We start from the raw sequence: 27,987 nt of genomic DNA, 5'->3' as shown, positions 1-27,987 counted from the left end.
ACTGTTCCATAGGGTTTTCTTGGCTGTAGTCTTTACAGAAACAGATTGCCAGGCCTTTCTTCCATAGCACTGCTGGGTAGGTTCAAACCACCACCCAGGGTGGTGTGTGCCACCCAGGGACCTCTTGGATCCACCCAGTGGCTCTCTGTTAGGGACGGGGCTGGGCCTGGAGTTGATGATTTTCACAAAGAGGCCTGGATCATCTGCTCTGTGGAGCCCTGAGGCTGACCACACAGGAGATGCAGGCTAATGCAACCTTATTGCACACTTCAGCTGCCTTTTCTGGACTGGAAAAAAAGAAAAAACAAACAAACAAAAAAACCAGAATGAAGAGTTAGCTGTGTGGAAAACCCAAGGATTAGAACCGCCCACGGCTGCATTTCAAGGGAAGACCTTGGGCCTTTGCCAGGGACCCACTGGGTGAATCTAGCTGTGGTTCCCAGGCCGCAGATTCCCTGACCCTTTCCAATTGAGTCATCAAGTTCCCCCACTGCCCCAACCCCCCTTGAGCTTTTCTGATTTCTTCTTCACTTCGGTTTTCTCACACTCACCCACACATGGCATGAGGTTGAACAAAGACATTTATTTGTAAAACCAATTCCCGATGAAGGCGAGACTGTAGCCGTAGAAGGTAAACCAGCGATCGTTCAGAGGGCCACATGCAGACATGAGTGAAACCGAGGAAAAACCACACAAAGCGCGGCTGCCGACAGCTGGGGGCTGCCGATCCAGTCAACAGAAAAGTCCAATGTCCTTTCCGCTTGCAAGCACGGACGCGCCGAGATGTCCCGTGAGAAGGCAGTTTGGCCTGACATCCAAGATGAAACCACCAGGGAACAATCGAGGGAGCCTTCTGTCTACTCTGCACAGCTTGCGTGCCTCCCACAGACACCTGGCTAAAAGCATATGCGGTCCTCCGCCCTCCAGCGGGAGGGAGGCAGCCTCGAACCCAGGCCTTCTCACATGCCCATCCTGATGCTCTGAATGATCTGAAAGATAGCTGAAAGGGGAAAGCCAACCGGACAGCTCAGGCAGTAGACAGCACACAACTGGAAACCCAATCCCACAGAGTGCCCGGCTCCCTGACCCCTGGGCATGTTAGTGCACAGCTGATTAGACATTTCCTAACAAGGAGTTAACGAGAGGTCAGTGAACTTCTTTAAAAGGCCAGGCTTACTCTGTTGGCTGATGGATGCCTCAGGGATTTATCCGGATAGCTCCTGCTAATTCCACTAGGAGTGAAGGCCAGAAACCCATGGAGCTCTGAGAGGAGATTTGGCCCCCTTCCCCTAAATGTTCTGCCCCTGCTGGGGAGAAGGATACCCGGCTTTCGCGCTGCGCTGCAGTTCATTTAACGGCTCAGTGAGTCTGCCTCTTCAAAATGGCCGTGACCTGTAAAACACCCGCTCTGTGCTGGTGAGGAAGGCCAGGTGCCAGCCAACCCACCAGTCCAGGTCTCTGGCTGCAGATAACCCTTGATGCAAAAGTATGTTCTGGCTGCCTGTACCAGCTTCCATGGAGTCAACTCTGACTCATGATGACCCCATGAGTGTCAGAACTGTGCTCCACAGAATTTTCAATGGCTGAATTCTGGAAGTAGATCACTAGGCTTTTTTTCTGAAGCACCTCTGGGTGTACTCGAACCTTAAACCTTTTGGTTAGCACTGAGCATGTTAACCTTTTAACTGCCCAGGGACTCCCTGGCTGCCTGTAAGCCTCTGAAATGTCGCCTGTCTCTCAACGAGAGCAACACTGGTTTGTTCAGGGCCTAATCTTCACTAGATGGGCCTTCCTCCTGACACACCAAGGAGCCAGGTGGCCTGTGAGCCCGGGGAGAACTGCTGCCACTCCCACTCCTCCCACCTCATTGCTTATTTTGGTAAGAGCTGGTTAGACAGCTCCCAGCCTGGCTCTAGCTACTGGGTTTCCAATGTGTTCCAGGACAGGAAGATCAGCTTCCTGTTCCATCCTTGCAGCTAGCAACATTGATCAATCTTGATGACGACAACGATGACGATGATGATAAGAGCAACTACCATGGCATGAATCATTTTTTTTTTTTTTGAGGAGAGGCTGCTATCATCATATTGAATCATGTGTAGAAGCAAAACACTAGCTCTCAGAGGTTTTCCCCCCTCCTCTCCTTCATAAAGTCAGCCGGAATGTACCCAGGACTGCAGCTTCCTACGTGGCCACAGTAAAACAGGGCTAGGCAGAAGCCTCAGGAAACAAATCCTTCCATGTTTCATCATCTAACGTTAATGAGCACATACTACGTGCCGGGCGCTGTTTCGGGAACACAAAGGTAAAGAACGCAGAGGGCCTGGGGGATCTGTCTTGGATGGCTGGATTTTAAGAGTAGATAAAGCACTAATGCATTTTCCTTTCTTTTCATGTCATCACTGACTTCCTAAACTGGGTATAGCAAACACGATTTAACGTGAACTTCTTATGACTGTTCAGCATCACCATAATGAAAAACAATTAATAAGACTGCTGCAATATTGCTACGGAGGTTGCACAGCGTTATCTGACGTTGTCAAAATAGCTATCTGCTGTACTTCACCACCAGTCTGTCAGTTTGGCATCCTGTGGTAGCTTGCATTGCTGGGATGCTGGAAGCCTTGCCAGTGGTATTTCAAATACCACCAGAGTCACCCATGGTAGACAGGTTTCAATGGAGCTTCCAGACTAAGACAGAAGGAAGGCCTGCTGACCCTATGGATCACAACAGAATATTTCCTGGACCAAGAAACATTTGGTTCTGTCGTACATGGGGTTGTTGCCATGAGTCAGAGCTGACTGAACAGCAAGTAACAACAAAGCTGTACTTCTAGGCTCTCATTTCTGGTTCTTATCATTTTTTTTGTTTGTTTGTTTTCTTATTCTTGTCCCTGATCACGTCTGGTATTACTGCACCAATCTGCGGTGGGCCCTCCTTTCATGTATTATTATGTTGCTGTAGATGAAGAAATCCGGGAAAAAAAAAAGCCTTAGAATTTTGTGTAAAATCAAACTGGTTCCCTGTGAGGGTCTGAGGGACTCTTCTCTAGATGTGGGATTTCTAATTCTGCCAGCTCTGGGAGGTCTCCTTGGCTTATACTGGGTTCCTGGGTGGGTCTTGACAGGGGAAGTTGTTAGATGGCTGAGAGAATGGCATACCAAAATATATAAACTCACAGAAATATTTGACCTTTCTGTCCTCCCCTACCAAGGCTGACAAGGAGTAAAAATTAAATAAACATTCTTTCCTCTGGCTCAATAGAAATGGAAGGCAGTTGTATATTCAACAACATTAGACAAAAAACATTTACCTCTCCCATGCCTCAGGCTTTGTTCCTGGCGTCAGGGAAACATCTCTAATTTGGACAAACAAGTTTACTTTAGAGAGGAATGTCAGAGTTGGATGGAACTGGCTTTGGATCCCTGTTCTTCACTTAATAGCTGTGTGACCATGCTGATCCCTCCTCTGTACAATGAGGATCATGGTACTCACAGGGTTGTTACAGGGATTAAACGATGTAGCCTGTATGAAGGTTCCTCACACACTGAGGAGTCAGTGTGCGGTAGCTACTGCTATTATTATAACTGTTACTGCAGCAACTACTGCTGCTTCTCCATGTATGAGAGCAGACCAGAGCTGAGTGCCAGCTCTGTCGCTCTCTAAAGATACTAACCTTGAGCAATTAATAAACAGTTCTGAGCCTTGACTTCTTTATTTGCAAAACTATAGATAGTAAGTACCTCAAAGAATTGCAAGGAATAAAATATAATGACATAAATAAAAGATCTACCTGTAATAGATGCTCAAAAATGTTATTTCTCCCTTACTCTTGTTCTTCGGCAAGAAATTATTATCAGTGTGATGTAGGTCAATGAACAGAAAGCAGTCTGTGTATCTCAGTCCATCACACCCCATTAACTCATGACTTAGAAAGTTCTAGGTAATGAGAACGCCACTCAATTCTTTTTAAGAAACTGCTGCAAATTTCTCTAAAGAATCTTGGAGAAAATATCATGTGTCTCAGAGGAGTAATACTTTCATTAGAACAACTTACCTGTTTCTTTGGGTCTGCTTTAAAAACGAATTCAAGATGATTTCAGATCCTCATTGAATCTGTGAGTTAACATGTAAAAATCCTCTGGTCCCTAACAGTTTACAGGTGACCCTTTAAAACCAAATGCTCTCGGAGAAATCTCTTTGAAAAAAGTCTCTTTGAAGCTCACCATTTGCCTCCACATCTAAGATAACGGCAAGGTGAATTGCTTGTTATCCCTGCTTCAGTTGTACCAATGTTTTTAAAACGCCTTCAACCTTCTAGACGAGTTATGCTCACGGACGTTCTGCGTGCTTGCCGGTGCTGACCTACAGAGTAACCCTAGCCTTCCAAATGCTGACTTTTCCGAGGCAACGAACAGGAAGCGGGCCAAGAGTCAGTTCAAAGAGGGAAAGGAAGTGGGGAGTCTAGACCCTGACAAGTTAATAACTTAACAGTGGGTGAACAAAGCTGAGAAAACAGCTGAGCAGGCTGCGGAAAAGGGGCTGTGGACAGGCGAGACAGCAGGAAGGAGAGAGGCCAAGAAAGGGAGGGCCAGCAGGCATTCCAGGTCAGGGGATCTGGCCCTTGGCAGTCACAGAGGTTCAGAAAAACCTAGGCTGGAGCAGGCACCACCAGAACCAACAAGCATCTGCACTTCCCAACTGCGTTTAGGATCCTGGCCCTCGGAAACCTTTCCTGACCACCTCTGTTTTATTCATCCTCCCCCATCACCAAAATCCTTAAGCTTTTACATGCTAGAATTGCTTCCACTCAAAAATCAAACAAGCCAAAACAGTACTTCTCACTCCACATCTCCCAGGAACTAACATGCTCTCTTCCTCTTCATAGTCGACCATTTCCAAAGGCTGTACGTACTGTCTCCATTAGCTTACCTTCTATTCCCTCCTCAATCCGCTTCATTCTAGCTTCTGTTCTCTTTACTGAAACATCTCTTGCTAAGTCCTGAATGGAGGCATTGGTGGTTTAGCGGTAGAATTCTCGCCTTCTATGAGGGAGACCTGGGTTCGATTCCCAGCCAATGTACTTCGTGCGCAGCCACCAGCTGTCTGTCAGCGCTGACGTTTATGTTGCTGTGATGCTGAACAGGTTTCAGCGGAGCTTCCAGACTAAGATAGACTAGGAAGAAAGGCCTGGCGATCTACTTCTGAAAATCAACCAATGAAAACTCTATGGATCACAATAGCTCTGTCCACAAGCGATCATGGGGATGGGACAGGACAGGGGAGCATTTTGGTCCTTTGTCATGGTGTTGCCGTAAGTCAGGGGCAACCCAACTGCAACTAACAAGAACAAAGTCACTAATGACGTTCTATCTCTCAATCCAACAGGTGTTCTTCAGTCTCCTCCTGCCTTATTCCTACTCACTGATGCTGAGCACTCACTCCTTGAAACTCTCTCTTCCTATGGCCTCTGCAACAGCACATTCTCCTTCTCTTTGGCTCTCCTAAGTGTCTTTTATGAGATCCTCCTCCTCTACTCTACCATTAAACACTGAAGTTTCTCAGTGAGTGGTTCTGGGCTTTCTTTCCTTCATTATTTCTCCCTAGAGGATCTCATCAAGGCCCACAGTTTTCATCACCACCGAGACATTAATGACTCACAAATGGGGTCTCCACCCAGACCTCTGCCCTGAAGCTCCAGACCTACATTCTACCATCTCATTGATATCTACAGTTGGATGGCTCAAACTCAGTAGGACTTCTTATGATCTCTTCTCACTGCTAAACTTGGCATTACTATCCTCCATCTTCCTGTGCAAGCCAAAAACACTGAAATCATCCTTGACACGTTGAGTCAATGACAAAAACCTGTGGATTATACCTAAGGATCTTCTGATTATACACCCTTCTCTCCCATCCCCCTAGAAACCATCCTAGTCCAAACTACTATCATCTTTCCCTAGACCCCTGCGATGACTTCCAACTGGTCTACTCTTATTCCTTTCCAGTCCTTTCTCCATACTGTAGCTAGAACTGTCCTCTAAATAAAAGCAAGTAAGATTGGGTCACTCCTGGGTTGAAAGCAGATCAAAAGCTCCCTCTTGCCTAATCCCTGATGAGGCCTCAGTGACCTGCGTATTCTGGCCCCTGTCAACCTCTCAACTTATTCTGCATCACTCTTCTTCTCACTGGGGGACTCATGCTTTCAAAAGCTGTATGCTGTCACTACAGGGTTTTCATACATGTCCTTCTTTCTGTCTGAAGTACTTTTGCCCACCCTACTGCCTAGTTACCCTTCAGCTCTCATTTCTCACGTCATTTCTTCAGAAAAGCCTTCTTTGACCACCTGGAGCAGTGGTTCTCAAACCTGAGTGTGCATCACAACCCCTCAGGGTGTGTTAAAACATAAAGGCTGGCCTCACCCCCAGAATTTCTAGTCCAGTGGGTCTGGGGTGGGCTTTGAGAATTTGGGTTTCAAACAAGTCTGCAGGTGATGCTGATGCTGCTGGTCCAGGGACCACACTTTCAGAACCACTGTCCAGAGTAGATCAGCCATCTGCATTCTATGCTTTCATAGCCCCACGTGCCTCTCCTCCAAACACAGCTCCTACAGCTGAAAGTTTACATGGTTTACTACCATGAGTTGATTAACTCATCTTTCTTTCCCACTAGACTGAAAACTCCAGGAGAGTGGGTGAGACCATGTATGAATTTGCTCACAATTCTACCCCGGCCCTAGCTCAGCACTGGGCACAAAACAGGTCCTCAATAAATATTTATTGAATGACTGAAAGGGAAATAATTGCACACACAAAAAAAAAAAAAACTGGAGGAAAATATATTTAAAAAAACCTCAAATGATTACTTTGCAAACCAAAAGAGTCAGAACCAAATTGCTGCCCTGGGATTCAAATGTCCTAAGAGCAAAGTCATGACAGACCATAAACTCTTAAGGCCTGTGTTATGGATTGAATTAGGTTTTCCAAAATATGTGTGTTGTAAATCATCACCCATCACCCTTATACCTATGGAATAAGAAGCCCTGGTGGTGCGATGGTTAAGCGCTCAGCTGAGAACCTAAAGGTTGGTGGTTTGAGCTCACTAGGGAATCTGCAGGAGAAAGACCTCGCCATCTGCTCCTGTAAAGATTATAGTCTAGGAAATTCTATGGGGCAGTTCTACTCTGTCCTGTAAGATCCCTATGAGTCGGAATAGACTCATGGGCAAAGGACAACAACATACCTATGGATTTAACCCCACTGATTTCTTTGTTATGTTAATGAGGCCATGCCAGTGTAGGGTGTGTCTTAAGCCAAACACTTTTTGAGATAAAAAGAGCAGAGCAGCTCAGGCACAGAAAAAGCAAGCACAAGCAGAGGGGAAGGTATGTACATGCTGCAAGAAGATCGTCAGGAAACACCAGATAAGGGTTTTTCCCTGGAGCGCACAGTGAGAGCCTTCCCCTAGAGCTGGCACCCTCATTTTGGACTTTTAGCCTCCTAAACTGTGAGGAAATAAATTTCTATTTGGTAAAGTCACCCACTTGTGGTATTTCTGTTATAGCAACACTAAGAAACTAAGACAGACTAGAACCCTGTCATCCTAATGCACTTCTTAGCCTGAAAACTGACCTACCCTGGCCATAAAAAAGGAGTCAGGAGGATCTGGGGATGACACAAGTGGATCCCAGAGGAAAGTGTCAGAACGCTGGAGCTCTGCCAGACACCAGCAAGCTTCATAAAGCCGCTTTTATTGAAAATAAATAGTTGACAGTAAGAGAGAAGGAACTGCTGAGAAGAGAGATTAAGACAGGCCAGAGGAACAACCTTAGGAATCACGTAGCTTTGATTATTGTTAATTTAAAACACATGAAAAGGATGAAAAAAGTCTGAAAGAGCCAGTAAGAATAGGTAAGAATAGTTATGGGTCCCCTAAGAGACAAGTAGAAAAGTTAGGAGACAAAACACTGCAAAGGTGGGTCGTTAAGCTCTATAAACAAACCAGCACAAAGGAAGTCAAAGGCAAGAGACCATTTCCTGGTAGCTTTTCCCGGTGCTTCTCCAGAGATGGTGAGGGTGGAAAAGAGAGATGCCAGGGGCAGGTGAGGGCAGGAAGGCAGCATAAAGGAAATGGATACTATTTGCAGAGAATGTGATGGCCTTTATCCACATTAAATGGCAGAGAGCAGAGACACTTCTGAGAAAGAGGACAAGAACAGGTCTTCAGGTGCTCCGCTGGGGCACGGGGCAGAGGGAGGCACATAACAAGAGAGGCTTTGGTCACCTTGAGGGAGCCACAATGGCGGATGAGGCGTCTTCTCCAAATCGTCCACCTCAGACCTGAGGAAGGGATTCCAGAGCAGATGGATGTCCACAGGCTTTCATTTGTGGCGAAAGAGAAGAGTTTCTCCAGGGCTGTCGAGTTCCTCAAACGTCCCACTTGCCAGCCTGAGGTGTGGGACTCCCTCTGATTGTCACAATTTCAGGAAAGCTCTGGCAGTCTCCAGGAAAGGCCAGTGTGTATGCAGTAGACCTGCAAATATGCGAATTCAAGTCTGTCCTGGGCAAGTGTCCAGAAAAGAGCAAGGTGAATGGGACACAGTGGCCTCATCAAGAAGGAGCCCATGGCTAGGTCAATGCTTTAGCCATCTGGTAGCAGACCCAGGATGGCTGTACATCCGGAATCACCTTTTCTGACAGGGAAAGAAGGTAAGTTCTTTTCAATGTGTAGTTGTGTGCTAAATGCCTAAAGCTGGTGGAACTCTGTTGTGCTCCATAGTCTTTTTTTAGGGCAACAGTAAAAGGGAGAAGGAATGTAGGGTAATAGTAGATGGGTTTTGTAGTCTCCAAGAACTAGGTTTGAGTACTAGCTTCTTCACATTTTAGCTATGAGATGTAAGCCAGTGTCCTCTATCAGCCTCAGTTTCGTGATCTGGAAAAATGAGTATAACAGATTCTTTGCAGGGACTGTGTGACTGTAAGAAAAAATACATATGTAGGGCCTGATATTATCGTACTCAAGAAATGGTAGCCAAAGTAGTTATATGCATAGATCTTACTCACCCCCATGGACTAACTTATAAAGAGTTCTTTTCCAGAAGCAGAGATGAGGTTTGAGTTGTCCTGCAGTGGTGCTAACACTGGCCTTCTGGGTTAGAAACCCTACCTTCTACCTGTCCAGGTGGCAGCTGGCCTCAGGGCTCATGCAGGTTCCTCAGTATCTCAAGAGCTATGCTCTTAAGTTTTCTCATCATTACAAAGCAAAGCCACCAAAAAGGCCAAAATACTATCATTCTTTCCTTGTAATCATTCACATCTTGAGGGAGAACCTTGCCAGGGTGGTAGAGAGGTAGGGAGGCAGGATGACTAAGGGCCACAACATAATTACAATGAACACACTTTCTAAAACCATTACCATGATCCTGCTAAACACTTTACATGCATTGTCCTATTTAATCCCTGTGATTAGGAAACAGTGGAGTCCCTGGATGGTTCAAATAGTTGCTGTGCTGGCTAGTGTCTCACCTGGAAGCAATAGACATAGCCTAGCCCACAGAAGGTGTCCCTGGGTGGTGCAGATGGTTCACATGCTTGACTGTTAGCTGAAAGGCTGGAGGACCCAGTCCACCCAGAGGCACCTTGGAAGAAAAGCCTGGTGATCTACTCTGAAAAACCAGCCATTAAAAACTCTGTGGAGCACAGTTCTACTCTGACACCAATGAGGTTGCCAAGAGTTGGAGCTGCCGTGAGTCGGGGTCAATTCAATGGCAACTGATGGTGGTGATGGGCACCCCCTTTTAAGAATGGGAGGGCTGAGGCTTAAGGGGACATAGGTAACTTGGATACGGCCACGCAGCTAGTGGGTGGCAGAACCGAGTTTTAAACCCAAGGCAGTCTGGCTATAAGTCCTTGGCACACACTTGACGGTATTTTCTCTTTTCACACAATCCTTAAGGAAACAGCCAGTCTTAGGGAGAGCGGGGGGTGTTGGCCCTTCTAGAAATGAGGCTTCAGCATGTACATGAAAGGAAACAGTTGAACCATCTGAAACAGAGGTTAGGAGAACAGGAGGAGTTTAGGCCCAGCCAAAAACATCCCAGAGAATCACTTCACATCTGTTCTGAAGAGGCTGTCCTGAAAAAGAGACCAGGCTGTGACAGGATCTCTCTCTCTCCCCTCTTCCCCCTCTGCCTTCCCCTGGGCAGAGTCCTGGAGAACGCAGGAGAAAGAGCACAGGCTGTTACAGCTCCACTGAGACAATGGCTGTCCCTGCCCAGAACTGGTGGAGCTACTCACAACCAACGGTGCCAAAGGAACCTAGCAGGCTCTTCGCTGAAAGGCACGAACTCTGCAGCATCAGAGGCCGGCTATGGGCCAGACACAATTTCCTATTTGATGGGCAAACAGTCCAGATGTGTGTTCTCTTCTGGGGATAAGAAAAAATCAGAATATTCAGCAATACAGGGAGGCTCCCTATACCCCCCGCTGCTACCCGAAGAGCTGCCCTTTCGTTTGCGTCCCCCTGAGATATGAACGAAGAATTCTGCCACTTAAAAAATAAAAGGCTAAAAACCACTAGCCTAGAGGTTATTTTTTAAAAAGACATTTATTTTTTTCTGATTATAAAAGTAATATTGGCTCATTGAAAAATTTGGAAAATATAGAAAATTATAAAAAAAAAAAAGTCCCTGGTTAATCCTATTACTCTAGAGGTTTCTCTTTGATGGTGGGGGTGGCGGGGAGGGGGGGAGATACAAGCTCATCAGTTTCCAGAACACCCAGGCTTCAGTAACCATTAAAATTCTCATAATCTCTAATTAGGAAATGAATATTAGGGTTGGCTAGAGAGAGAGAAATACAGTTTAAATTAGGAATACATGAGGGAGGAGTCTGAGGAAGGGAGCCCAGGCATGGCTAGTATTTAAGCATTTCCCTCTGACAATCAAAGGGTGATATGAATGAAACAGCGATTCCATTGATCCCAGCTTAAACCTTAACTGAGGGGTGAGGCCGGAGAAGGATACAACCAGGTGCAAAGCAAGAGTGCTATCCCAGACTGCTGCTTCCTGTCAATGTGGAGTATCACATCAGGGCTTGGAAGAGGTAAATAGTGTTATAAGACCACACACAACACGTGTATGTTGACTCTAAACAACAAAATTATCTGAACAGCTAGGATGTTAAGGAAAAGACCTAATTTCACCAAGCCCTGAGGCATTCTGGTCAGAGAGGAAAGCTGAAAATGCTGAAGACTGTTGTCCTGTGACACCGTGTCACTGACATTATAAAAAGGTTAGGGCAGGGAGAGCAAAGATAAGGCAGTGACTGTGCACTCCATACCCTGTCTGTGACAGACATTATTAATCAACTACAGCTCACTTTCCCACTGAGCCTTAGCATGGTCTGAGAATTCTCCTCAATATTGTTCTTAAAAGAGCCAGGGATAAAAGAGAGAAAACAAAAACAAACCAGGAATGCCTGCTCTGGGTGTAAACAGCAGTGACTGGCTGCATTAACAGCCTGAGGAAGTACACAGGACTGCGAGTGTTTGGGGAAGATAGCAGTTGGTCTATCCATGTGACAGCATCTCTGTGGTGAAGTCTCAGGCACACATCCCAGGTCACGCTTGTCTCTGAGCAGCAAGATAAAAACAAGCACTCTTCAGAAGCTATCAAACGGCTCTCCAAAGAGGCAGGTTTTGAAACTGAGGACTGTGAGAGACGGGGTGAGCTGCTTATCTGGAAAGAGGCCCCACTGCCCGCAGAGGAGGAAGATATGCTTTATAAAAAGGGGAGGGAACCCAGGGCAAGGTCTTTCAAGGCGGCTTCAGTGTAGATCTGGGTCCTAGGAGACCAAGGAGGGACAAATAAAACCAGTCAAAAAGGCTGAAACAAAACAAAAGCACTTGCCGAGATTTGAGCAAGAAAAATTTCTGGCCTGTTTGGAATGATAATCTGAGGGGATCAACAACAGGTATTTGATTGACAAACAGGTTTTGTATTTCTGACATAACCGATATAATGTAAGAAACAATAAAGCTGGCTACCAAATTAAACAAAATACAAGATATGGCCTTGAGATGTCCGATCTGGATAATACTGTGTCTGAAAAGAACACGCTGTCCTAAAGCTTTTTTATCTCACAAAGAAAACTGCAGCAAAACAGCATCTAATTAGGGTTGCTTTAAGAAGTAAAGGGGCACTGGTGGTCAGCGGTAGAACTCTCACCTTCTACGTGGGGACCCAGGTTCGATTCCCGGCCAGTGCACCTCATGCGCTACCACTACCCTTCTGTCGGTGGGGATTGAGTGTTGCTCTGAGGCTAAACAGGGAGCCCTGGTGGTACAATGGTTAAGTGCTTGGCTGCTAACCAAAAGATTGGGTGGTTTGAATCCACTAGTTGCTCTGTGGGAGGAAGATGCAGCAGTGTGCTTCCGTGAAGATTTACAGCCTTGGAAACCCTACGGGTTTCTGTCCTATAGGGTCACTATGAGTTGGAATCGACTTGACAGCAGTGGGTCTGGTTTTTGGGTAGGAGGCTGAACAGGTTTCACCAGAGCTTCCAGATTAAGAGAGACTAGGAAGAAAGGCCTGGCAATCTCCTTCTGAAAATCAGCCAGTGAAGACTCTATGGATCGTAATGGTCAGATCTGCAACCGATCACGGGGATGGTGCAGGACCGGGCAGCATTTTCTTCTGTGGTGCACGGGGTCACCATGAGTTGGGATCAACTCAACAGCAGCTAACAACAACGAACGAAGTGAAACTCACATTTTTTTCTGAAATTCAACTTAAAGTACCAACCACTATTCAGTGATTTTAGTCTACTTATTGTATTTCTTTTTTCCTGCTTGGGGACATCTGAAAGATTTTGGTACTTAATCATATGAGAATACAGTCTCACGCACCAAAGTGTTATCACTTGAAGTGCTAACACTCATCCCTGAAGTGAAGAGGCAGGGCCTACCGCTTTGTGGTAGTCCGTGATGAATGTCTGAGGCTAAGCCTGCCAAACAAAGGCGCCGCCTGGGAGGATGAAAGGAGAATGGACGTCTGAACCCCTCACGGCATGAGGTCCAGTGGTGCCACGGTTTTCCATGAAGGCTGAGAGGGCGGCATTAAGGAAGACAGTAGCTATAGGTTTCAGGTTTACAACTGACTAGGCATTTATAGCCATTGAACATTTCACCCCTTGGGCAATCTTTTGAGGGGCTCTTGGGATAGACTCAATGGCAAGTTTTTTTTTTTTTTTTGGTTATTATCCCTACTTTATAGATAATGAAATCAATACACAGAGATTAAGTGACTTGTCCAAAGTTATTCAGCTAATACACAGCGAATCCAAGCTTTGAACTCAGATCTGACAGATCCCAAAACCATCTTCTTCTGAGGCCCCTTGTCCCATTATTGCTAACTTGTCGGTTTTCAAAGAAGTCCCTTGCCTATGAGACCTTTTCAGTTGTTTTGCCGCAGGAGTTTTCTTTGTGAGATAAAAAAGCTTTGGAACAGTGTGTTCTTTTCAGACACAGTTATTATCCAGAGAGGACATCTCAGGGCCATATCCTGTTTGATTTTGTTTAATTTGGTAACCAGCTTTATTGTTACTCGGATTATGGAAAGTGGAACTTTACTTACTTTGAAGAGGGCTGTATTTAGATAACCTCCTGAACTCCCTGCTCAACAGGTAACGTATGAGGAGTTACAACCATGCATCAAAGCAGAAAATGGAGCAGCGCTGGCCTGACTCAGACCCTGGGGGCGTCAGGGCTGCCCTAGGAGGTCTGGTGCTGCCGTGGGATTCTCAGCGAGGGGGACATTCCCTGGTGCGTGTCTGGGGCAGGTCTCAGGCACCTGTACTCTGCCCTCATGGTTCTCCTGGCTGCTCTTCCTTCCCTTTCATGGTCTCACACTTACCAATATCACAGCCATGAAAGACGTGTGCTGAGAATGAAGGCAGGCACTTGAAACAAGCAGAGAAATAAGGTTCAAGAGTCTGCTGTGACTCATGGCTCCCCATAATAAAGGGATCTTAGAACCTCTTGGGGAGTCCCCAGGTGGCACAAACGGTTAAGGCCTTTGGTTGCTAACCAAAAGGATGGAGATTGGAGTCCCCCCAGAGGCACCTTGCAAGAAAGGCCTGGCGATCTACTGTGCTTCTGAAAAATCAGCCATTGAAAATCCTATGGAGCACAATTCTCCTCTAACACACAGGGGGTCACAATAAGTCAGAATCCACTCAACGGCAACTGGGATAACCTCTTGGAGGTTTCTAAGCCTGTTTTTCCACATTAAATGGAGTAATCCTTTGCTGTCAAGTCAATTCTGGCTCAGAGCGACCCCGTAGAGCCCCATGGGGTTTCCGAGGCTGTAATCTTTACAGAAGCAGACTGCCACATCTTTATCCCGTGGAGTGGCTGGTGGGTTCAAACCACCAACCTTTCAGTTAGCAGCTGAGTGCCTAACTACTGCGCCGCCAAGCCTTCTTCAATTCCTTTAATGGAGCATATACTTAAATAAGCCAGTATGTACTTAAATGCCAAAATTTTACTGACCTCATTCTCCCCTAGAATGTCACTAGGAAAACAGATAAATCATGCATTCTTTATTACTTGCCTGACCTGAATATTTCCTTACCCTAGGTACACTGGCACTATTTTGAAAAAGAGCACTCTGCCCAACCAACCATTAATTAGAAAAGTGGGTTAACAGGGTAAGGTAATGAAAGGGAATGAGTCCAGAGATTTGGATCAATGATTAACGGCTTCATTAACATCAGAAGACTTCACCTTTTTACTTACTGTCTATATAAAAAGTGTACAAAATATGAATACCAACAACATGAACTCAGAGGGAAACATGACCTCGGAGGTATTGCTGGAACTTGGTGGAATGGTACGTAAGCCTGGAACAGGCATTCATCTCGCTCAAGGAAACAGATTTGATAGACAGGCATTCATCTTGCTCAAGGAAACAGATTTGATAGACAGGGCAAGGGAGGAGTGTGTGCACGTGAAGCCATGGCAACCCTACAGGAAACTCCAGGGCATTCTGAGTGAGCGTGAAGGGCACAAGAAGCACTGAGTGCTGTGAGTGGACATCCTACCCATGTGATCAGATGTGATCTCTCCCACTTTGGGTTACAACTAAGGCAGGAGCAATACAGACCAGTGACAAGGGGCTTCAGCAATCCTAGCATCTGTAAGAAGGCTCACTACACAAAGCAGAGGATCTGGTGAACTGGCTACACTTGAGGAAATCCGATCTTTTTTTAAATGGAAAGGAAAGACAGGTAGGAGCCTAGAGCCTGAGACTCTATAAAGGGAAGACACTGAAGACCATCAGGTTCTGCAAGATGAAAGGAACTGGGCTTAATCCCAGAGAGCAGGCAATAGGGGCAGATCTGAAGGAACTATTGTGTTTTTATGACAAGTTCCATTTTGAAAAGGACATGTACAAAGATAGAAGGGCACATTACCAAGGACAAACTGAGAAGGATGTCACATTTCTGTGAGAACAGTGCCCAGCTTGAGCCGAGGCTTGCAAAAAATGCTACAGTTGGCAAAAAAAGTGGGGTGCTGGTAGATTATTTTTGTTGTTGTTGTTGTTGGGTACTGTTGAGTCGATTCTGACTCGTAGCAATCCTACATACAACAGAATGAAACACTGCCCAGTCCTGTGCCATTCTCCCAATTGCTGGGCTCAAACATAGGGATTGTTTTTAGTTACGATTAAAAGGGGATGAGACCCATGGCTTAGGGATTATTGTAGCATGTCAACAGAGGACAGAGAAAATAAGACAACTCAACTCCCTCTCCATAAAAGCAAAGTGGTCTTCTAACTGAGAAGATTTACAAAGACATCATTAAAACAGCTCTGGACACTAAGGGAGGCGCGCGTGTTGAGCCAGTAAGTGCTAAGTGTATCTTCTTTACCGCTTTTAAGTCCACATTTCCTGCAGGCTCACATCCCAGGCCCTTGGACAAACTTATTGTTGTTGTTAGTTGCCGTCCCATCATGTCAGCTCTGACTCATGGTGACCTTATGTAACACAGAATGAAACATTGCCTGGCCCTGAGCCATCTTCGTGATCGCTGTTAAATTTGATTTTGAGCGCCTTCCTACCTAGGGGGCTCATCCTTTAGCACCATAACAGGCAATCTTCTGTTGCTATCCATAATGTTTTCACTGGCTAATTCTGAGGAGCAGATTGCCAGGCCTTTCTTCCTAGTCTGTCTTAGTCTAGAAGCTCCGCTGCAACTTGTCCACCATGGGCGATCCTGCTGGTATTTGAAATCCTGGTGGCATAGCTTCCAGCATCACAACAACATGCAAGCCACCACAGTACGACAAACTGACAAATGGGTGGTGGTTGGACAAACCTACGGATAGGATAATAGAACCAATGTACACAATGCTGGAGAAAGTAGGAGGGCTGGGAGCAGTCCCAAAAGGCTGTTGTCAGCAAATGTCCCAATTTACCCAAGGAGAAAAGATAGAGTTCCTGATATGTGAACCCATGAGCCTGGCAAAATCTTAGGCCATGTCGTTTAATCGATGGTTTTTAAGTCCTTGGAAAAGGAAGAGGTAGATATTGAGAATCAGCATGAGTTTGAGAAAAACAAGTCAGGGCAAAGAACTCTATAGACTTTTCTTCCCCATAGGCTACTTGAAGGGGCAGACTAGGGAGGGCTGCAGCTACTACCAATATCTTGAAGCCAAAAGAAGAAAAAGAACGTTGGCTCTGTCTCTAGTCAGACCCGTGACTACCAGGGTGAACAACTCCCCGGCTTCCGGTTCTCTGTGTCTGGGCTTCAGCCATTCTCAGCTACTTACATCCTTGAGCCCATTGTGCCACCTCGTGCCTCCCTGCCTCTGCCAGATCATGTTCCCTCAGTTGAAATCACCTGCCTCTTCCTCACATCCTTCATCTGCCTGTTTGTCCTTCAAAACTCAACTCAAATAGCACCTCCTCCTGGAAGTCTTCTCTACTGCCCAGTGTGATTTATGAGTCTCTTATCAGGGCTTGCCAAGCACCCTGCACGCCCCACTATCATAGCACTCTTCCTGGGGTACGGCTTCCTTATCTGCCTCCCCCAACGCCCCTGTAAGCTCCTGAAGGGGTTGGCATTCCCAAAGCCCAGCCCAGCACCAGGCACAAAGAGGACCCTCCAGGAATGACTATTGCTTGAATGAGTTTTGCTTAGAGGTTCAAAATCATTCAGAGGAGGGACTGTTTCTAAATGTGTTCCATGGGGTTCTCAAAGTTTAGGCTTCTACCAGCAATGTGAAGGAAAATATACTTTCAGAGACTATAAAGCTGGGAAAGAAAGATAATGAGATGAAAGGTTCAAGATCTAACAACCTACAGGCTGATCATAAAGTCTGAAAACATAGATAACTTTTTTATAGATTGATTGATTCTCTTGATTACTTCTATGGCATGTGAAAGGCACAGGCTTTTTTATTTTTTATTTTTTGTGGTAATCAGAGATGAATATGCGGGGTTGAGGGAAATGCTATATAATATTCCACATTCATTGTAATTTCATACAGTGCTTTGAACGAGCATTGCTAATGAGGGCACTACAATGCCATTGCCCATATTGTGTCTTGTAATGTTATATCATTAAGCCACTTATTATGTATGTTTATGTTTCAAGACTTTATGATCACTTCATAGAAAGATAACTGACAACAAATATAATAGAATTTTAACAGAAATCATCATGAAGTTTTATATTAGGTCTCAAAAATATCTACAGTATGGGATATATCTGGCCCCATCCACCCATCCACCCATCCATCCATCCACCCACCCACCCACCCACCCATCCATCCATCCATCCATATTATTGAGCCTTCACTGTGTTAAATAGTGTGCTAGGCTCTGCAAATTTAATGAGAAATAAACACTGCCTCCATTGAGCTTACATCCTAGTGGGGGGAAATGGGTAAGTAAGTAAGTAAATAGTTCTAAATGCCGATGAGGGCCACAGATAAAACAAAGTGTGATGGGACGGGGGACCACTTTGGATGGGAGCCATACAGAAACATCTTGATGCTCTCAGGAAGTTTATGTGAAGAAGATAGGGTGGGGATGGTTGGTCATTACCTCGAAGTGATCACTAATGTGGTGAGTCTGTTAAAAGCAACTGCAAGCTCGGGCCATGTTAACAGAAGCCGGGAATGAAATCAAGGGCAATGACGGTCCCACTGCCTCTGTGGTGGTCACACCACTTCTAGATCACCCTCTGCTTTCACAAATACTATACTTTAAGAGGGAGTCCCTCGGTGGTGCAGTTAACATACCCGGCTGCTAGCCCAGAGGTGCTTTGGAAGAAGGGCCTGGTGATCTACTTCCAAAAGATCAGCCACGGAAAACCCTATGGAGCGCAGTTCTGCTCTGACACACATGGGGTCGCCATGAGTTGGAGTCAGCTCAGACAGGAACTGAAGCTGGAACACTTTAGGAGAATCTGTGAGTGAATCCAGGAGTATTACACCACATCGTAGGAGGCGATGCTGAGAGAACTAGGGAAGAAACTAGCCATTTGTCCTGAAAACTTCCGAAGACTCAAGAAGTTCAGAAGAGAATAGGTTCATTCTGTGTCATTCTAGAAGGCCAAACCTGAACTACTGAAAGGAAAGTTTAAGACAGCACAGAATAGTTCAAAATAGGCGAGAAGTCTTTAACAGAATTCGAGCTATACATAAATGGCCTTTTGGAGAAGTGAGTATCCCATCCTCAGAAGTGATCAAAGAGAGGCTGGGTAAACCCCTGCTCAAAACAGTGATGAGGGGGTTCCTATATTGGGCAAGAGATATTTTTCAAACATATCTTTGGGGATGCAACACAGCTTTTTTGGTCTCTCTGAGTGGGATATTTTCTCATCTGGGGATGCCAAATCATCTGTGAAATATTTGAGCCTCAAGTAACTATCGTCAAATGCTCCTGATCTCTCCTTCCTCCTAAGAGCTTGTGCTTCCTTGGAAGATTGACCCTCTCTTGGAGATAAGAGGAACCTAGCCATCTTTACTCATGGGCTTCTCTTGCCCTTGGGCAGAATCATGTCTTCCTGGGATCCCTAGGTCTGCACAGGAAGACGTGGACTGCTCCCCTTCCCTGGCCTCAGCAACAGTGCAGATGATGGGGGATAAGAGCTCTTGAAGGGACACCCCATGGTTAGAAGTGGCCTACACTCACCAATATTGCAGACACAACACAAGGAGACCAGGAACCAGGTCAAGACTCCCAATGACAGAATTCCACTAGAAGCAACTTCACGATACCTTTACTCAAGTCTCCCCTCACTTGTGTGTGCGTGTGCGTGCGTGTGTGTGTGTGTGTCTAAGTAGAGCTCTCTGAACTTTACTTATAGTACTAGGTGACCATATCTGAAGGCTGAGGTCAAAGGCCCAGTTCTATCTCAGGGCTCTGTAAAGCTCACTCCTAAGGTACAGGGCTTGCCCTTTCTCTGGAATGTGAACTTATCTCGGGCAGACAGGTGCTCCACCTTCTGTTCCAAATGCCCTTTTTAGGCTGTATCTTCAGAGAAAGACTTAACTGAACTCCAAAGTGCACGGAGGCAATTTAATTGCTCAACTTAATCGTTTTATGATTATGATTTGATAGTATATCAATTCTGTTTGTACCCATATTAGGTCTGCTGGAAGAGAAATTATATCAAAAGCCATTAAGATTAAGGCTTAAGGCAGTGGTTAACTTGAATCACAGACAAATATGTTTTTCATCCATTTACCTTGTGAATAAAACATGTGTTGGAGAACATGAGATATAAGTTCAGTGAAACCCATACCTGAGCCACAGACAACAAAAACGAACAGTGCCAGCAGCCATGGTCCCACGGGATATTTCTCTTCTTGCGGCCTCTAAAAGAGAGTGGAAGAAAGCAAGATTAGATTCATTCCTTCCATAAACATTTTTTGAATGCTTCTGGGTACTGTGAATCAGACAGACCTGGTCTCAGTCCTCAGTGGCTCTCTCTAGATGGAGATGAAGTCAATTATAAAGGACTGAGGTAGATGTGTAAAAATTCACCAATAACTTCATTAGCACACCTGTAACTCAATGATCAGCAGTCCTTGGGTGGTGCAAATGGTTTGTGCTTGACTACTAACCTGAAGATTGGTAGTGTCAACCTACCCAGTGGTGCTGTGGAAGAAAGGCCAGGTAATCTGCTTCTCTAAAGATTTACAGCCAAGAAATTCTCATGGAGCAGTTCTACTCTGTGACACATGGGGTCGCCATGAGTCAGAATCAACTCCACAGCAACAAGTTTGGTTTGGTTAACTCAGTGAACTTGGTGGTCTTAAAGGCTCTGGGAACCAATGGGGTATGAGTACATAAACCAATACAATGCTTTTGGAGCCAAAAACAATATTAATGGTAATTGCTTCCATTTGTTGAAAGCATGCTCTATGCTGGTGTGGTGAAATGAGTTCCTTTATGTGACCTTTTGCCTTAGTTCTTTGGAAAAACAGCTTGAGAGATTGTCCTCTAAGCCCTGAGAAGTTACCTTTGCCCTAGTTTTCTACCCCAGAGGGTTTATTACTTTTGTCCAGATTGACTGACGTTTCCTGGGTAAACTGTAAACAACTTGGATTGACAGTTTCTGTCTGGCCCTGGGCTGCAGCCTGCCCTGTGATTGGTATACACCTTGCAGGGGTTGTTGATAGACTATGAAAATGAAGCGTCTGTAGCCTACTACGCAAATGAAGTATCTACGCCTACCAAGAGGGAATTGATCAGTTTGTGGCCCCTGCTGGGAGGGGCCATGTCTTGAAATTGATAAAGAGTTGTGTATACCAGCAGCCAACCCCACAGAGGCTTTTCAGACAGAAAGCAGGAAGAGAAGCAGAAGGAAGAAAGAAGAGGGAAGAGGATGAGAGAAAGGAGGCAAGGAACCTCCTAAAAGAGCTGTAACATGGGTCAAGGGCTATAACACTGATGACAGTGATAGGCCCAGAAGGGGGCCCGGCGGCAGGGCCTGCATCAAAGCCAACAGCAGTGAAGCCGAAGGCAGTGATGCCTGTCCTCAGGGGGCCAAGACAAGACCTGTCCTGAGGGGCCTGAGAGGGAGGCTGTTCTCAGAGAGCTGAAAGGAGGCCTATCCTGAGGGGGCCGAGAGGAGCCTGTCTTCAGAAGGCTGGCTGGGAGGAGTCTGTTCTGAGTGGGCCGAGGGGAAGCCTGTCCTAGGGGGTCCAAGAGGAGCCTGTCCTAGGGGGTCCAAGAGGAGCCTGTTCTGAGGGGGCCGAGAGGAGTCTGTCCTGAGGGAGCCAAGAAGGGCCTGTCCTCAGGGAGCTGAGAGGAGGCCTGCACAGCCCAGAGGAGCTGAAAGAGCTGCCCTGCACTGAAACAGAGAGACTCTGTATACGTGCTTCCTGAATCTGAATCGAGTATGGTCTGTGAGTTGTGTGTCGCCACTGCAATGGATTACCGAAGCCAGCTGAGAAGTAGAGTGCCGTGGGGAGGACGGCTGGAGTCAGAATTGTTAACAAAGCTGGAGGGTGGAGGTATGTCTCTCATGGGGATCAGCCTTGGGATGATATTGATTTGCATCATCCCCCCTGAAGTTAGGTTCTGACGCAACTACTACCGCCCCATTTTACAGCTGGACACTATGCTGAGCACTCTATATCCATTACTTCTGGCACTCACAACTCTGCAAGGCAGGTATTATCAACTCCATTTTGTAGTTGAGAAACTGAGGCTCATAGCTTATGTTAGCCTGAGCAAGAAGAGGTGGGATTCAAAGACAGAATCAGCATCTGGGTATACAGAGCCTGGATGTGTTCCACTCATAGACTCACCTTTAATTCTCGTATCTCTGGCTTCCCAGCAGGGTCACAGAACACAGCAGTTTCTCAAAACCTTCTACAGGCCAAAAAAACTGGGAAACTGACACAGTGGAAATCCCCAGAACAACACAAGCACCACGTGACTGTGAGTGGACGTGAGGGAAGCAGCATTTTGCAGTAAAGCTCCTAAGCTCAGCGAAGCCGACACTTTGGAGCAATCCCTGCATTCCCTGGGGAGCAGAAAGGATGGTTATACCTGCAAGACCCTAGTCCTGCACACCTGTGGCTCCTCTTAAACCAGGAGCACAGAAGAAACAAGAGCGCCCACCACAACACCTCTGGCTGCAGCCTCGAAATCAAATCAATCACTGAGCAACACAGATTTTCTGAGAGAGGCTTCAGAAAGAGCAGTGTGTTTCTTAAATAGGAAGGACGGAGGAAGAGACTGAAAAAGAGAAATCAAAGTACTCACCAAATATTTCCTCATTAGCTGGAGCTAAAAACAGTCTTTGTTCAATATCCCTCCTTACTCTCTTCCATCACCTTCTTAGCAATCTGACATAGTTGACCAGCGACCAGTTCTGCTGCTGCTGTCCCACTAATGCCACATAAAAAGATCATCTCATTCTAGATGAGGCAAAAATTCTTTGCTTCTCAGCCTGCCTGTGCCATGCTCCAAGGGCCTTGCGAGTCAACCTCAATGGGGCTCACTTGTCACTTCCATTACCATGGACTTTTTCTTGGTAGGATTAATTGCAGTTTGTAGCTCCAGGTTTATTCCTGATATCGTGTTTAACATCGATCTGTCCACTAGGCTGTAGACCCCCCAAGGGCAGGCACTGTGTCTCTTTCATGTAACAATGAATGCCAATACCTGGTTGTTGCGAGTTGCTGTCGAGTCCATTCTGACTCATGGCCACCCGATGGGTGCACAGCAGAACTGCACTCTATAGGGTTTTCAAGGCTGTGACCTTTTGAAAGCAGGTCACCAGACTTCACTTCTGAGGCGCCTCTGGGTGGGCTTGAACTATCAACTTTTTGGTTAGCGGTCTAGTGCTTAACTGTTTGTGCCACCCAGGGACTCCATACTGATACCTGGTATAGAACTTAAACATAGTATAGCCTCAATAAATGTTCATGGAAGAATGAATCAGCACACAGCTTTCGTTAAATGATATTTCTTAGTTCGAATAAAGATAGGGTCTAGGAAGGAGTCCCTGGCTGGCAGAAACAGTTAATGCTTGGCTGCTAACCAAAAGGTTGGTGGTTTGAATTCACCCAGGGGTGCCTTGGAAGAAAGGCCTAGAGATCTACTTCTGAAAAGTCAGCCATTGAAAACCCTCTGGAGCACAGTTCTGCTGTGACCTACATGGACTCGATGGCAACTGGTGTCTGTGTGTGTAGGAAGGATTTGTCATTTTTATGAATACTTCCTAATTGGTGGTAGGATTATCTCAGCATTCTCTTCCTAGGCAAGCATGGGTCAAAGTGTCAACAGCTTTGACTAAGGAAAAAACCATTCATGTCTCTGTCCTTGGCAAGCCTGGAAGTGTACCTGCCTCCACTCCTACAAGATGTCAAAGCACGCTGCAAGGGGACACGCGGTTGCTCTCGACCAGAGAACAAAATCGGTCTTAAATAGTTGTATAAGATAACTTTAACCAGAATTTCTACTGTGCCGTTCTTCGACTCTTAAGGGCAGGTCAACCTCAGATTAAGTAAATAACAGAAATTATAAAGTTACCTGAACAGAGTGTGATGTTTACCCCTCCCCACCCTCTTCCACCACCTTCTTAGCCATCTGACAGGGTTGACCAGAAGCCGATTCTGTTGCTGTTGTTCCACAAATGCTATATAAAAAGTTTATTTTAGCTCTATTTCCAGCAAAGCCAACAACTGAATACAGGAGCCTGTAAATGAATTATTGGTGTCTAGTACGCATACCTAGAGGAGTTCTTTACTTTTCATTTGCAGGAAAAGACAAATTTTGAGCATGCAGAACTTGGAGCATATCACACAAAAATCTCTTTGACGACACTCCCAGTGAATCAGTATTATCTGGGTATTTTCACAGCTCATAAACACCTGGCTGATCATAATGCCAATATATTGTTTTTTTTTGAGAGCTTTGGGTGACTTTGTTTCTGGAAGAGGCAGTCGGCGCAGTCCCACTGGGACAATTCACACGGCCTGAATCTGCTGCTGGGAAAGGTGAGGAAAGCGGCTGCGATTCTGCTAGTGCCATGGTTCATTTCAAATAGTTTGCCACTTCCTGAGGCTCCAAAATATCAGAATGGCTTTTCCTGTGATAAGATACCAGCGGGTGACCCAGAACTCTGAAATTTAAGTCCCCCCCCCCCCCGCCCAGAGAAGTTACTACTGTATAATCATAACATGATTTACTTCATTTCTCTGTTTCTTGGATTTATCTGCTATTTGGGAGAATAATATTGATTCACCCCATAGTCAGGTGCTGTCAGGTCAATTTCAACTTATGGCGACCCCAGGTGTTTCTGAGTAGAACTGCCCTCCGTAGGGTTTTCCTGGCTGTGACCTTTCAGAAGCAGGCTGCCAGGTCTTTCTTCTGAGGAGACTCTGGGTGGGTTCGAACCGCCAACCTTTCGGTTAGCAGCTCAGCACTTAATCATTTGCTCTGGCCCAGGGATGATTCACCCCACAGCTTATTACCTAACAACGAAATACTGAAGCATCTGCATACAATTACAGGAGAAGTTTACTTCTGAACTATTAGTCTGAATTTTCAGTTGGAATTTGTTTACATCTCCCCATTTACTGAATTTCATCGTGAACAAGTCATCTTTGGAAGTTACTTCTATCAAAGTAGAATCATGTTTGACCTGTTACTGGGAAAATGAGATTTAGGTTTTATAGACTTTCTTTTTGAAAGAGAATTTCATTTTACTTTTTAGATGCTGATCCATTTACAATAAAGTTAACCAAAAAGCCCCTCCAACCAACTAAAAGTAAATATACATGGTGGCTTGGTTTGGAAACCTTTCATTACAAATTTAGTAGAGTCGCTTACAAAGCCTCAAAGGCGCCAGGTACCTTCGCAGAGCCTGCCTGAGAATGTATCAAAACCTATTAAAATGCAGCCTTGTAGCACATTAAATATAATTTAAATGTAGCTATAACAAAGTCGAGTTGAATTTCAAATGACTAGTTACATGATCTAGACGTTTAAACAGGTTTTTCCCCAATTTTTCCATTTTCTTCTGATATTTTGATGCCAAACATTTTTGAGTCCCAAACATTTTCTAGCCATCTTGGAGAGCCTGAAGTCTATGGAGCCTAATGGATAAAACAGCCCTGCAAATTCTTATTTTGTTGCTGCTTTTGCAGTCAGGTTAAGTTGCTAACGTAGTTAACAACTGAACTCTGGATCCTTAGTTCAGTACAAAGAACCATACAGTGAGGAATTTTCAATATGTCAGCATGTTGTTGTTGTTAGGTGCCACTGAGTTGTTTTCAACTCATAGCAACCCCATACGACAGAGTAAAACTGCTCCATAGGGTTTTCTAGGCTGTTCTCTTTATGCAAGTAGATTGCCAGGTCTTTCTCCTGTGGAGCCTCTGGGTGGGTCTGAATGGCCAAGCTTTCATTAGCAGCTAAGCACTTAACTGTTCGCACCACCACGGTTCCTTATATGTCAGCCAGTAGGTGTTACACTGGGAAGAACTGAATCTCCTGGGGATACAAAACTCTGCATGCTTTAACATCAATTCAAATTCTTTTCAGTGTAAATTTGGATACCATTTTCTTTTTCTGAGTACAAATAAAAAAGGAAGACTAGAACTACGTAAAAAATGATTCCATTTCGATAGCACATGGGCGTTTTGGTGCACCAATCACAACTAGCTGATCTAAATCCCACGTGAATTTTAAAGACTACTTAAGCCTGCAGTTATGTGTAAAGCCCTGAGCAGAGTTTAATTCTAAGGGCTCTGCCACATACGCTTGGTTTTGCAAGAATTCGGGTGTGATGATCGCAGATCCTATTTTTTTTTTTTCCCCTCAGTTATTCAAACCAGCACAATTTCTTCGGCTAAGAAGAATTGCCTCATCAAGTCTGAAAGCTTTTTCAGCCAAACCTCAAGCATCAGCTGGACAGCTACCTAACTGTATGGGATAATAGATTCCAGGTGACTTTGCTCACAGACTTGGAGACCACCACTGCCCAACAACTCAGCCAGCTCATGCCTCTGAATATTCAGTCCCAGGCCAGGAATTCTCTGTGGAAGATATTCTGCTTTGTTAAAAGAATCCCCTGTGCATAAGACATAGGTTTTATTTATAATTCCAGTTGTAAAGCATTCATGTACAGTTCGGAGAGTACAATCCCTGACAATAAACCGATTTCTAAAGTTCCGGGATTATACCTTCAGGAAGAGCCTGGATTCACAGGGCAAACAACACTAGCGTTGTATTTACATTAGTTCAGCCAGCGGTGGGAGGCCTCACAGGTGAAGAGGTCAGGTAGAAAGGAGGAGCCCTTTCAAGTACACAGGGCAGACCATTAGGAAGGGGCTGGGAAGAAAACCTTATCAAGGTGTGTGTCTGTTGGCCGTGGGGTCTACACAGGGCGGCTTATCCAATAAGCAAGGTAAACCCTGTGTTCACAGGAGACATGATAAATGGCCTCCGTTTACGCTTTCTTTCATTCATTCAACATACATGTTCGCAACTACTACGTTTCGGGCCCTGTGTCCCCCAAGGCTGTGGCTTTCCGTCTTTCCCAGGCACGAAGGCCAGATTTCTTCCTGCGGAGCCACCACCGCGCTTTCACGGTAGCCCAGCCAGCCGCTCCCAGAGGGGCAACGACCAACCAGGGCCCTCTGTCCACGAGGGCACCTCGGAGCCCGCACCGCCCTGCGCCCGGCTCTCTGGCCCACGCTCCGAGACCCCGCAGGCGGGGCGGGCCGGGGTCCTGGGAGCAGAAGGCCGGGCGGCCAGGCCCTGCCCTCGCGTCCCGTCGCCGGCCCCGCCCCACCCGGCCCGCTCGGCCAGCCCGGCCGGCGCCGCCCCGCCTTACCAGGGTTTTGGCTACGTTCCCCCTCTGGGTGATGTTTTTGCTGTGCTTCTCATTAGCCATCCGGATCCGCTGTTTGGCCACCATGGCTCAGGCGTTTTGAAATGCCTCCGATTCCCACCTGCAAGAATCCCCCGCGTTAGCCCCTCCGACAAGGCCGAGCGCGTCCCGTCCGCCCGGGCCGCTGCAGGTGGCAAGGCGTGGCCGGAGCACCGAGCGCCCCGAGCCCGACCCCCTGCGAGCCGGCTCCGGAGAGAGGCCAGAGCCCGGACGGAAGTAATCTCCCATCTGAGGAAACCCTCTCCTACTTCCTCGTTATCCTTCCGGTCCCCCCGGCTAACTAAGCAGCGCGGCCACCGAGGCAGGCGCTGCCGCGTCCGCCCCTTACCCAGCGGCGGGAGCGCCACGCTCGGGCCTGGAGAGCTGCGCGCCGCGCCGCCCGGCCGCCGGGACCCTGCTGTGTCGGAATTATGTGCCAAATGCAGCGAGGCTGAGGGTTCCGCCGCCGCCGGCGTTGGTGCGCGGGTGGGGGCCGGGAGCGCTCCTGGGGTCTGAGGCAAGGACTCACCCCAAACCCGGGAATGGATTGGGCCAGGCCAGGCCGCTCGGCCGCACTTGCACCTCTGCCCCCAGGCTGAGTGCTAGACTAGAGGTCGCGGCCAGGGGCCTCAAATGACAAGTGGCACCTGGGCAGGGCAGGCTCGCTGCTGTTGGGGGCGGTGCAGAGGAGCCTCCTCTTCGCGAGTCTGGGGAAGGTCCCTGCACGAGGTTACCCTACCGTGGGACCTTTGCTGAGTGATGTAAAAAGGGTCACATTACAACCTGGAAGAGAAGACAAAACCAGGTTCCCTGAGGGACCGGGAGAAGGGATGTGAGGATGGAGTTGGGACAGGCTTTCTTGCTTTTGTAGTTGTGGGGGCCACAACTGGAAGAGGAGCCAGTGCTACATCTGCATGGAGCGTGGAAGAAGGATGAGAAGGTCTTGGGCTTGCACCCAGGCTGGATTTGGTGGTCACTGCTCAAAGGTAAAAACTAGAAAAAAAAAAAGCTCAAAGGTGGTCTACCTTCATCAGTCTTGGCTTCTCACCTGCTCTGCGTTGGGGCCTGACTTGCACACC

At 46.5% G+C, this 27,987-nt stretch overlaps 1 protein-coding gene and 1 non-coding gene across 4 annotated transcripts; one reads left to right on the top strand and one right to left on the bottom strand.

The window, feature by feature from the left end:
• Positions 1 to 2: 2 nt before the first annotated feature.
• SERP2 (stress associated endoplasmic reticulum protein family member 2) lies at positions 3 to 27,031 on the bottom strand. 3 transcript variants are annotated; one of them, XR_010318195.1, is made up of 4 exons: positions 26,873 to 27,031; positions 19,817 to 19,889; positions 8,285 to 8,533; positions 3 to 1,000 (listed from the first exon to the last, which is right to left on the bottom strand). XR_010318195.1 is itself a non-coding variant. In XM_064270098.1 (3 exons), exons 1-3 carry the CDS (start codon positions 26,954 to 26,956, stop codon positions 8,475 to 8,477), a joined length of 216 nt encoding a protein of 71 aa, XP_064126168.1. In that variant the 5' UTR covers positions 26,957 to 27,031; the 3' UTR covers positions 7,270 to 8,474. The 3 variants fall into 3 exon arrangements, 2 of the variants coding, with proteins under 2 accessions (XP_064126168.1, XP_023407041.1); XM_064270098.1 differs by lacking the exon at positions 3 to 1,000 and having other exon boundaries at positions 7,270 to 8,533; XM_023551273.2 differs by lacking the exons at positions 3 to 1,000; positions 8,285 to 8,533 and having other exon boundaries at positions 18,743 to 19,889.
• Positions 5,014 to 5,084, top strand: TRNAR-UCU (transfer RNA arginine (anticodon UCU)). Its single transcript has one exon. It is a non-coding gene; the product is annotated as a tRNA-Arg (tRNA).
• Positions 27,032 to 27,987: the final 956 nt, after the last annotated feature.

Source organism: Loxodonta africana, chromosome 17, assembly GCF_030014295.1.
Source record: "Loxodonta africana isolate mLoxAfr1 chromosome 17, mLoxAfr1.hap2, whole genome shotgun sequence".
NCBI lineage: Eukaryota > Metazoa > Chordata > Mammalia > Proboscidea > Elephantidae > Loxodonta > Loxodonta africana.
Note: the sequence above shows the minus strand (reverse complement) of the source record. Positions and strands in the feature narration are given on the sequence as shown.

Bases quoted from the DNA above. Each gene is read 5' to 3' on its own strand.
- SERP2 (XM_023551273.2), bottom strand. From the start codon at position 26,956: ATGGTGGCCAAACAGCGGATCCGGATGGCTAATGAGAAGCACAGCAAA. The intron at 19,890-26,872 runs GTAAGGCGGGGC...ACTCTCTTTTAG, and splicing joins GGAACGTAGCCAAAACCCTG to AGGCCGCAAGAAGAGAAATA.